Here is an 11,373-nt window from a genome sequence, read left to right as displayed (position 1 = left end):
TATGCACTGTTTTACATGCCATTTGTTTCAGTCATCCTGCAAAGCATACATCCTATTTAGTATCTATTTAATTTTCCAACTGTCTTTATGGTTCTGAATTCCAAACACAACACATTCTCCAAACACTTTTTAAAAGAGGCAGTGTCTGATGATACTATATTTGAGTTAAATAACATCGGTAGGTTAGGAATTTGGCATGAACAGTATTACTGATCGGAGTATTACTGAGTATTACTGATGCAGCAGTTACCACAATCTGCTCATCTGTGCTCCTGCGCAGAGCTTCTTCAAAGCGCTTGGCTCGATCTCTGAGGCTGCGGTTCTGAAACGTCAGCGTGTCCACCTGATCCTGGTGACCACACAGATATTAACGTGTTAATTATCGCGACTGAATACAAAATGTATCATTCCATGTATCTGTTAAAAGATCTAATCAAAAAGGATAAGCGTTTACCTGCAGTGACAGTCTGATCTTTTCAAACTCTTCTTCCAGAGACTTGGTCTGCTGTTCATGGGCCATCTTCAGATCTGACACAGGAAATATGAAATCATTACTCCATCAGCAGAGAGAGTCAGGTCTGAACGTGGTGCTTGGTGGTGCAGGGTGAACATTCTGACGGATGTTTTTAAAATAATGTTTCCACAGTAGTTTTAGTGATTCATTGACTTGATGGAATGAGACATAAGAATAATGGTAATGGTAACAGTAACGGATAGTTCCCCTCCCAACCTGTAGGGGGACCGGAGAGGAAAAGGGCTTTGCTGCCTACTGTAAAGGTGCTGGTTGGCAAGTAGCTAATGCTACAGTAATGCTAATGTAATTCTTGGTGGGTAACATGAGATTAACAACTCTGGGCTAACCCACAAGTTTATCAGTAACGTTAATTGTATAGCTAAATCACTTCCACAGTAACCCCCCCCCCTTATATTAAGCTAATATTACCAGACAAAACAGGGATAAGGCAAGAAAAGGACTAATGCTAGTAGTAATTTAAAGATGTGGTAGTGCTGGATCTGGATGGGAAGGATAACTCTGGGAGGTGAAGGGGTGTGTCGCGATTCTGCCTTCTCACTCAGGACACAGGGTTGTGGATCTGAGTGTTTTGTTTTTGGCTTCATATTTCATCTCGTTACAGCCCTAGTTGTAGTCCTAGCTTACTCTTCACGGTCCTGGCATGCTCCTCCTGCAGAGTGGCCAGTGTGTCTTCGTGAGCCGTCTCCATCTCCATCAGGGACGCCTCCTGGTTCTCGTTCAACTCCTCAATCTGGAGGAATCAGCTTCGTAGTTATTTTGGTAACTGGACCAATCTCAGGGACATCTTCACTTCTTTTACAGATACAAGATACTTTATTTATCCCTGGAGATATTTGAGCATTCAGCAGCTCACACATAAACACACACATTTTCATACACAACACAACCTTTCCCTATGATAAATAAAATACAAATGCATACACAAGCGAGTTTAACGAGGATAAGAGAAACATAACTAAATCAGACACACACACACACACACACACACACACACACACACACACACACACACACACACCTGTTCTTGCTGTTTGACCCGTAGCTCCTCCAGCTCGGCCCTTTGCTGGGCCTGCAGGCTCTCGACCTGGGCCCCGTGCTGCGCCTTCAGCCGCTCCTCCAGCCCTCCCAGCTCCCTCTGCTGCTGAGCCCGCAGTCCCTGCAGCTCAGCCTTGAAACGCCGCTCCAGTTCCTCCTTCTCCTGCTGCAGTTGCTCCCAGTGTGCGACACTGAAAGCTAGAACACAACGTAGAGCTGGAGTGTGTTTCACTAGATCCAAATTAAGGTTTTACTGTAAGAAGGTACACCAAAGGTAACACAACATCCTTTTGGCATAAACTTGTTTTTGTTAAGAAATATATTTAAAAAGAGTGTTGAATTGTACACTTCAAGTTTTTATTTAGTGTTCAATTTGCTACAAACTATCAACATTTTCTTTTTGGCCATTTATTGACAAAATATGAGGGGAAAAAAACTAAGAAATAAAAATTAAAAATTTTTTAACGTGTTTATTACACAGTTTTTGATCCAAACCCAGACTTCGGTTGGAAGAGTGGATTCCCAGTCCCCATCTCCTCCCATCGTTGTGGGAGAATACTGTATAATATACTTACAGTATCCTTGTGGGATACTGTATAGTATCCTTACAGTATCTTTGTGGGATACTGTACAGTATACTAGATCCCCACTCACCCACTTCATCCCTGATTCTGGCGAGCTCCAGGGACAGTTCCCTCTCCTTCACAACGGCACTCTCAGTCTGAAAGGCAAACACATCGAGGTAGAGCAGGGATGACCTCTGACCTGGACACATGGATGGATACACCTACTGGACTGTTAACATCCATGTCATTAATCTGTTAGTGGAATGTTTCCCATCGCACATGGACACCATTGGTCCATCCAAGAGATGTGAAGAGGTTTGGTGGTGGGGGGGTCTCAGTTGTGTGTGTATGTTTTGTTGCTTTTTGGTGGTATTACTTAATCTGTATTTGGTGAATACTGTTTTTAATATTTTTAAGTAAATGTGAATAATGTGAAAAACTCAATAAAAACTATCATAAAACAGAAATGTATATCATGACACACTGCTAACAGTTGCCAGTTCCTTAGGTACATCAAGATATATCCGCTTATTTATTGTGTTTTTATTGTGTTTATGTAGTTTATTGTGTAAACATGTTGTTATTATTACTATTATTATTTGAAACTAATTCTATTTTTCTATTTCTTGTAATACTTTCTGCATATTTGTTATCCTTTTTAATGTGTATTTGTGTTATTCTGATGTGTGTAAATGTTTTTCTTTTGAGTTGTGGGGTAACAACAGCACACTCATGTTGTGTGTTCAAACTCTAACGTCTCATGTTGTGTGTTCACTCTCTAACGTCTCATGTTGTGTGTTCAAACTCTAACGTCTCATGTTGTGTGTTCAAACTCTAACGTCTCATGTTGTGTGTTCAAACTCTAACGTCTCATGTTGTATGTTCATACTCTAACGTCTCATGTTGTGTGTTCATACTCTAACGTCTCATGTTGTATGTTCATTCTCTAACGTCTCATGTTGTATGTTCATACTCTAACGTCTCATGTTGTATGTTCATTCTCTAACGTCTCATGTTGTGTGTTCATACTCTAACGTCTCATGTTGTATGTTCATACTCTAACGTCTCATGTTGTATGTTCATACTCTAACGTCTCATGTTGTGTGTTCATACTGTCACGAGAGTGACAGAGAGCAGTGGGTGAAATATGTATGAGATAGTATACAGCATGTCTCTGCAGCGATGATGTCACCCACTAAGAGCTTTTACTTGGAACAGGAGTTCATCTGACCTCCTGAGGGATGAAGGATGGTCAGCAGCTTTCTTTATTTTCTTCTTCTTCAGCTTCACCGCTGCTTCTCACCATCGTCAGGGAGTTATGTGACATTCCCATGTGATATTAGGCCCTACCCATGCATAATCCATGTTAAGGGCTGCAACTAGTGATTCATTCAATCATTTAAGCTGTTGATTATTTCGGTGTAGCTTTGCACTCATCACAATTGATTTGCCTCACTAAAAGTCCACAACGTGAGGATATTCTGCGTACAATTAAATAAAACAATCAATTTTCCTATTTAGGAAGCTATAACTAGCTAATGTTTGACATTTTTCCTTGCTGCATCACAAAGGATTAATGGGTCTATCTCTTTCTATAGGAGGAGCCAGACGTAATCATTCGGGGCTCAGCCCAAATCTGGAAGCATGCTCCATTTACAGCAGCTATGTGCACTATTTTTCAAGTCATTTCATAATTGAATGCTAAAAGAAATCCTTCCATCATTTGGAAAACCATAGCCTGACGTGGTCTTAGATTCTAGTCAGAGTCTGAGTATGATTCCGTTCCATTGGGCTGTGATTATGGGGCGTCAACCAAACCATTTAACCGTTCAATTGGATAGAACTACAACCAATCAGAGCAACGGAGTATGTGACGTATGTTGAGCGAACCAAAGTGAACATAGATGCATTTCAACAGAACTCAACTGCTAGCTACTGCTGATGTTAGCTACTAGCCGATAGCCCCGGCAGTTAGGAAAATGCTAATGACGTTACATCCACGTTACAAGCTTTACAACATCCACACATCCCTCTGATGTATCATAAGATAGTACCATGGATGTATTAATACATGGTGAATTACAAACATTAGCCATATCCATTACTACAGCTACAGGACCTTGGGAGAACAGTCATATGGTGCAGGGTGACATGGATGGGCGCAGACCCGTGGGTCACCTCGTCCATCATCTTAGAAAGCCCACAGAACAGAAGCCCCCGCCTTGCAACACCTCTATCTCTTTTTACTTATCATTTCAGCATTTTACCTTCTGGAGAAGATGAGTATGTATAGGAAGGGTGCTCAAAATGGAAGAAATACTGGAATAAATTAATGAACCTCTCCAAAGTCTGCACCCATGTAATCAGTCCAGCATCAGTGGGACCATGGCAACCTGCTAATGTGCAGCAGCCTTCTTGTGACTCAGATGAACACACAGGAAGCGGCAATGCCAGCATGCATTTAGCAAGGAAAACCAACCACGTGATATCTTGAAGATGAGAAACTCAGCAAGATCCGGTAAACGAGAGACTTACACATCCTAAGCCAAAGTTCTCCTATACAGTCAATGGCATGTAATCACCCTGAATTACAGCTGCATACTATACATACAATGAGGACGAAATCTACACAGTAGAATAAAAAGACAAGTATAAGAAGAATATAGCATAGCAGCAACAACATGTTTATGTAATGTTCCTGCAAACTCAGAAAGGAACGAGGGACAGTGCGCCAGTCAAGCCTGCTTTGACTCAGCATAATCATGCCCAGCTTTACACTCTCTCCACCAGCTCTGTCTCTATGGAAACATAGAGACATAGAGACCCCCCAACCCCCCACATTAAACACACACATGCGCACAACCACACATATAGAAAGGAATCCTCGGTGCTGAAACAAGGCTGCAGCCCGCAGAAGATACTGTCTGTCTTTACCGTTGGGTCCAGATAGCACAGAGGGAGGACATGGAGCCTACAGCAGCAATGGCCCATGCCAGGCTAGGAGACAGCAGCATCCCTGAGCCCACTCAGGAGGCAGCAGTGACAGATGAGAGAGCCAGAAAGATACAGAAAGAGAAAAAAAGGGGGAGGGATCCAGGCAAAGGAAGGAGAGGGGAGGAGAGATGGGAAGACTGAAGCCTCACCTCGTTTCCTGGTTTTGCGACTGGCGTTTATCCCTGCTGGAACAAAGACTGCCAGCCCAGCCCAGCTCTGCCTGCCCTCCCCTCAAAGCCCCACCAACACGCCCTGTATCACATTCACACGCATGGCAGCGAGCAACACACACACACACACACACACACACACATACGTGCGGTCTTTTGCAAAGAGTGGATGGGGGAGATGATCAATAACGGCCAATTATCTGCTCTGTTATTCCGTTCAGAGAAAATAGCTGCATGCATTTTAATACAGAACACACATATGCCTAATAGAACCCAATGATTCTGAGAGCTCTGACTGAAGGAACTATGCCAGAATTGCAGCTTTGGATGTTAAGTTTCTTGCAACAAATCCAACTTCCCAACATAGATCAACTAATATACAGTGCAAAGCACTTAAAATCTGGTGATGTCCATGCAAACGGACATTAGTCTTTTTCTCCATATCTCACACACATGAAACCTTCTAAAGCCTTATTAGCATATGTGTCACTGCTTGTACACAAACCTAAAATCCTGACCAGAGACATGTATGCAGTAATGAGCAGGGCAGTGGTGCAGAAAGACAGGGTAGAGGGAGGAGGTTCATGGAGGAAAGAGGCGGAGCCAGACTTTGCTAAGCTGAAAACCTAGCGGGGTCAGGGGCCATGGTCCCCCATGCTCCCATGGGGACTGAGCACTATGTTTCCGTTCCGTTCGATAATAGAACTCTAAAAATCTGTACACCAAGGAAAAAAGTTTATCATTGTGATATGAGAATACAACAAATGATGAGGATGGAGGCATACATGGTCTGATGTTGATATTTTTACATTACATACCATAGTGTAGGAATTTGGCATAAACAGCGTTACTAATCTTAGAAACTTTTTTTGTTACACTATATTGGAGTAGAATCGACTGGGAATACCCCGCCCACTCAGTCTGGAAATTTTAATTCTCCTGCTTCAGTTCACAATTTTGCGGGAACCAATCACAAACTGGCTTATGTACCTGCCACTCTATTGGCTGGTTTACCACAATGACAATAGAGAAGCAACCAATCAGCTTCTTGTTTACATTCAACATAGCGGATCGTTGGTCTGATTGGTTGAAGGACTATCCAATTGCAGGAAAGAGCCAGATACAAGCGCTTAATCAAGGTTGGAGAAGCAGAGCACACTCTATCACAGCGTGCAAACAGACTGCTGGGAGTCTGACACCACTGGCAGGGACTATCTTATGGGACAGGAGACAGTAGGAGACAAGCGTGTTGAGAACCCACTGAGGACACCGTCCACCATCCAGCAGCTGAAGTGCAGGCCCAAAGTGAAATCCCGCACAGCGTTATCAAATCCATGTCCATTAATACACTTGAATGTATAGAAAGTCGTAATGCATTTCCTTTAGTTTATTTAAACACTGGACATCACTTTGGAATCCCTCAACATTCCCCCACACCTCCCTCACAGCTCCAGCTGATTCAGAGTTCATCCAAACATATTCAAAAAGCCACACCAATCAGGTTTTAAAGCAAGTGACTGTCTTTGACGACAAAGTGATGCTGACAACAAAAGCCGGATGCTGCAGGTGTCATTTGTGCTAGTGGATGCACTGCACTTTGTAGTTGCATTCTGAAACGCGCAACAGCTGTCAGAGTTTCCTTAAACAGAGCTTCAAAAGGGGATGAGACACCTGCTGCAGCAGCAGCCCTGCTTTACAAGTTAGGCTGAAATAATTTGGACTTTAAACCCTTTGCGCAAGACCCAGTTGGTGTTCCTGTCAGCCGTGCTGAGGTCCTCAAGCTCTGCTGTTGCCTACCTTGTGACAGAAGTGCTGGGTAGTGATGCTGAAAACGTCCAGGCACAGGGAGGCCTTCTTTAACTGGGCCTGAAGGCTCTGGAGCTGAAGGTCCTGCTGCTCACAGCGTTCCCGCAGCTGCTGGATCAGAGCCCGGTCCAGCTCCTGGGCCCGCTCAGTCCCAACAACACCAGGAATAGCTGCCGTCCGCCCACCAGCCATAGAAACACAAAGCAAGATGCACAAAACATACTGAGATATTTTAACATATATCCGACTTAATTAAAAATGGACAGATCAGCTTTATAGCGGATCATATCTATATACACTAATCAATCTTTTCCTCTGACTTATTGCACCAGCAAGTGGAGAACCAAAAGTTGTTCCAACTAAGGATTAATTTCATTGTTGATTAAAATTTGAATTTCTTGATTAATCGATTCTTTGATTGGTCTATAAAATGTCAGAAAATATCGATCATTGTTTTCCAAAGCCTGGGAGGAAGTCCTCAAATGTCTTGTTTCATTCAAAACTCAAAAAGATTCACTTAATTCTCACAGACGAGTGAAGAATCTACAAAATATTCACATTTAACATTTCTTCCTTTAAAAATGACTCAAACCGATTCACCGATTAGTTTAGATTCAATTTAATGGTTTAATAATCCATGAAACTTTGCAGCACTTACTCAATCAATAATAACACGTATCATTAGCCAATAGCAATACTTAATAGCTGAGTTACACTGCAGATAATATTAGCAGCTTGGTTTAATCACAGACACAAACAACTCAAGTGCTGATTGGTTGGAACCGCGGTGGTTTGTGTCCTCCCACATGGCTTGTCAATGCTCAGACCAATCAGCTGTTGTTTCCTCTCTCCCCTGGAAACACTTACAGTGGGAAACTACAGTATGAGCACATCATGTGTGCAGTATGGGAACCTTTATCACCTGGACCTGAGCTCTGTCTGCTCCCTGAGGAAAGGACAGAATGCTGACTTGTTGTGGAAATCTGACCCAGCAGGATTGCTACTGAAGGAGCTATTCCAGAATTATAGGTCTTGAAGCGTGTTGCTATGACAACAGCAGGCTGCCATGGGACTTGTGACGAAGTGTGCGGTGAGAGCGAGAGGGACGGACGGAGAGAGGCACTGTGAATTTAAAGGTACAGTAGAAGCTGGTCATGCTTTCTCCGTTTGTTCCACCTTGGATCACACCGAGCAAACACGTCTGTGCATGTCCTCGCTGTCGGGTGAAAACCTTGTACGTCCAAAGCCAATCAAAACCATCCCTTTCCAGGAAATAAGAAAGGCTCATTTAAAAACATTTAAGAGAGCTATTAACCTCAGACAAAGTCAGACAAAATCACCTTGTCCCTTTTTACCCACCCACAGAGGGTGACCAATAGCATTGATTTAAGAAAAACATTGAAATTTTAAAAATATAGAGCATGAAATGTGTATACAGTATGTGTTTAAACACACACACACACACACACACACACACACACACACACACACACACACACACAGACACACACACACACACACACACACACACACACACATACACACACACACACACACACACACACACACACACACACACACACACACACACACACACACACACACTCACCTGGGGACTGTGGCTTGGGCGATACCACGGCTCTTTTGGGAGAGGACTTCGGAGGCAAAACAGCCTCTATCTGCCTTTCTCTCCTCGAGGCTGTGTAGGAAAGATAAAAGTTCTTACATCTCATAATGGACACATTTCAAACACAATCTCATATGTACAGTATGTATGTATACAGTCCAAATACTTAGTTACTGTACTAAAGTAGAAAATTCCTGTATCTGTACTTTACTTTATTATTCATGTTTGTGGAGACTTTTACTTTTACTCCACTTTTCCTAAATAAAATGAATACTTTTACTCCACTACATTTCTACACTGCACTTCATATCTTAGTTACTCGTTAACAAAATGAAATCTGTTGCACTGGAAAAAGAAGGTTTGGCGAATCATTACTTCTAGATTGCCAAGCAGCAAAAAACAAAAACAAAAATCATAGGCCAAAACTAAAGAAAGAGAGGGAACAGCATGATGATAGTGTCATGGTGCAGGCTCTGCCGCCATGGTAACAGACGTGGACCATCCCGACGACAGGGGTGATGAAGATAATGTAACACATCTTTGGCCATCAAGTTCATAATCAATGTTTTTTTTCAACTTTTACTTCTAATAATGAAGTGCATTTAACTACTAGGACAGTTGTTTATACCGATTAGGAAACCCATTTACACTAAAAGGTGGTATTAATTTAGTCGATGCTGAATGGGTCCAGACAGCTATCAGGACTCGAAGGAAACTGATAGTCCAGCAGTGGAAGTCAATCCCAGGTTGGTACAATGCCCTGAGTGCAGTTGCTGCATATGAACGAGTGCCCTTCACCCTGCTGGACAGGTTTAGCTTAACTTTTTTAGATATCTAAATGACCTTCAGTGATGAACTACAGGCTCAGCCTACAGCCACACCTGTGTGGTACTGTGTGGTACAGTGTGGTACTGTGTGGTACTGTGTGGTACAGTGTGGTACTGTGTGGTACTGTGTGGTACTGTGTGGTACAGTGTGGTACTGTGTGGTACTGTGTGGTACTGTGTGGTACTGTCAGTGGCCACTAGCTGGAGTTGCTGCTCCACTTGTTCACACAGCAGGAAGCTGAGGATGCTCCTGACTCACACAGGAATACACTCCGTGACCACTGGATGGTGTTGGTACTCCACGTTCACCAATGCCAACGCGGGCCACAAGGTGCAGCCACTAACAACAAAGAGTGAGGGAGTACATACATACGGTACTGTATCACTGCTGGGATGCAACGTTACGCAACAGTTAAGACACACCGCAGAAAGAATCATCTTTTAGGTTAATTATCTTTCATTCTGCATTCCTTTTTCTTTAAATCTGAAACAACATGAAGACTGGGCGTTAAGGGTCTGACACAAGGCACAGGTAATCATGGTGCTGGGTATCTTTACTGTGAGTACGCTTTGTGCTTTTTCAGCTCAGTACCACGCTCATCACAAAGACCTTGTGGTTGAAATCTTGAAACACTAGTAATATGAATAATGGGAACAGATTTTTGCATTGTGGCAGAAATCTTATAATTTACTGTAGAGAGATAGACTAATTAAATAGTTCCCAAAGTGGTGTCTGGGGACCCCCAGGAGTCCTTGAGGGGGTTCATAAAAAATTCAATCAACCTACTACACAGTAACCTTAGAGACAATTAACACATTGAAAACAGTAATTTCTGTGAATGACATGCTGGTGGAGAAACAGTGCTGTCACTAGAGGGCTGGGGGCTGAGGAATGAATACCACCAGGGGAATTGAGGGCTACAGTTTATCAGTCGTTGTGTTCATGTACATTCCAACGCTTAACTGCCACCTCCCCCTAACAGTGCTGCTTGCACACGCTCACATTCCCAATGTGAAGGATCAGAAACAGCAACAGGAAGGATGCTGTTTCTGGAGGTGCAACGCCACATAAACATGAAGGGTGAGCAGCAGATGCCGGTTTCCTCAGGCCACGTACCAAGGGGGGAGCAGTGCTGCGGCGGCAGACTGCGGCGCTGGAGGCTGGGGGCGTTGGGAGGATGAGGCCGGCTCTGAGCATTGGAGGCTTCGCTGGGGGACACTGTGGCGTTGTGGAGATGTGTGTCATCACTGCCACCGCCCAGATCTGCAGAGCAGGAAGGATGACAGAACAGAAAAACATGTAACTGTGTCAAAATGTTTACTATTTATCTGTGACCCACTAAACAGGACTGAGTTGAATGGATACGACACTGGCATCGGCTTTCAATCTGATTTCATATCTACAGTTATTGTTTTGTTTGCTGTAGGAGAATCAGGAAGTAGAAATGTTCAGCATCAGCCCACTCAGTGACTGTGACTTTAGATGTATTGGTCAATACTGGACTGCACCAGTCTCACATAGCCAGACCTTCCTCCCCACCGCTGCACATGAAGGTCTGGCTAGTCCACACAGCATTCTTGGATGGGAGTAAAACGTGTTCTGGTTTATCAGCCTTTCTTTGAACCAATCACAATCCTCATGGGCGGTGCTAAGCGCCGGGCGGAGCCACGGTGTCTCTGCAAAATAGTCTCTGGAAGGAAGTGGTTTTGGTGGAACGTGTGTACGTTCAGATAAAGTTTTAGTCGTCAACAGAAAACTCAGATTGGACAGATAGTCTAGCTAGCTGTCTGGATTTACCCTGCAGAGATCTGA

General features: G+C 43.4%; 1 protein-coding gene across 4 annotated transcripts in view; it reads right to left on the bottom strand.

Annotated features, from left to right (window-relative positions):
• mtus2b (microtubule associated tumor suppressor candidate 2b) overlaps positions 1 to 11,373 on the bottom strand; it is a 30,121-nt gene that overhangs the window by 4,342 nt on the left and 14,406 nt on the right. For 2 of the 4 annotated variants that reach the window (XM_034867036.1, XM_034867037.1), the window contains exons 5-12: positions 10,678 to 10,824; positions 8,716 to 8,805; positions 7,098 to 7,276; positions 2,225 to 2,291; positions 1,554 to 1,768; positions 1,160 to 1,265; positions 455 to 528; positions 251 to 349 (exon numbers count right to left, since the gene is read on the bottom strand). In XM_034867036.1, the coding sequence (XP_034722927.1) occupies positions 251 to 349; positions 455 to 528; positions 1,160 to 1,265; positions 1,554 to 1,768; positions 2,225 to 2,291; positions 7,098 to 7,276; positions 8,716 to 8,805; positions 10,678 to 10,824 (977 nt within the window). Of the gene's footprint in view, positions 1 to 250; positions 350 to 454; positions 529 to 1,159; positions 1,266 to 1,553; positions 1,769 to 2,224; positions 2,292 to 5,070; positions 5,198 to 7,097; positions 7,277 to 8,715; positions 8,806 to 10,677; positions 10,825 to 11,373 lie in introns of those variants that run through there. The other 2 variants (XM_034867038.1, XM_034867039.1) reach the window with 1 other exon arrangement.

The sequence above is a fragment of the Etheostoma cragini genome, chromosome 3, assembly GCF_013103735.1.
Source record: "Etheostoma cragini isolate CJK2018 chromosome 3, CSU_Ecrag_1.0, whole genome shotgun sequence".
NCBI lineage: Eukaryota > Metazoa > Chordata > Actinopteri > Perciformes > Percidae > Etheostoma > Etheostoma cragini.
Note: the sequence above shows the minus strand (reverse complement) of the source record. Positions and strands in the feature narration are given on the sequence as shown.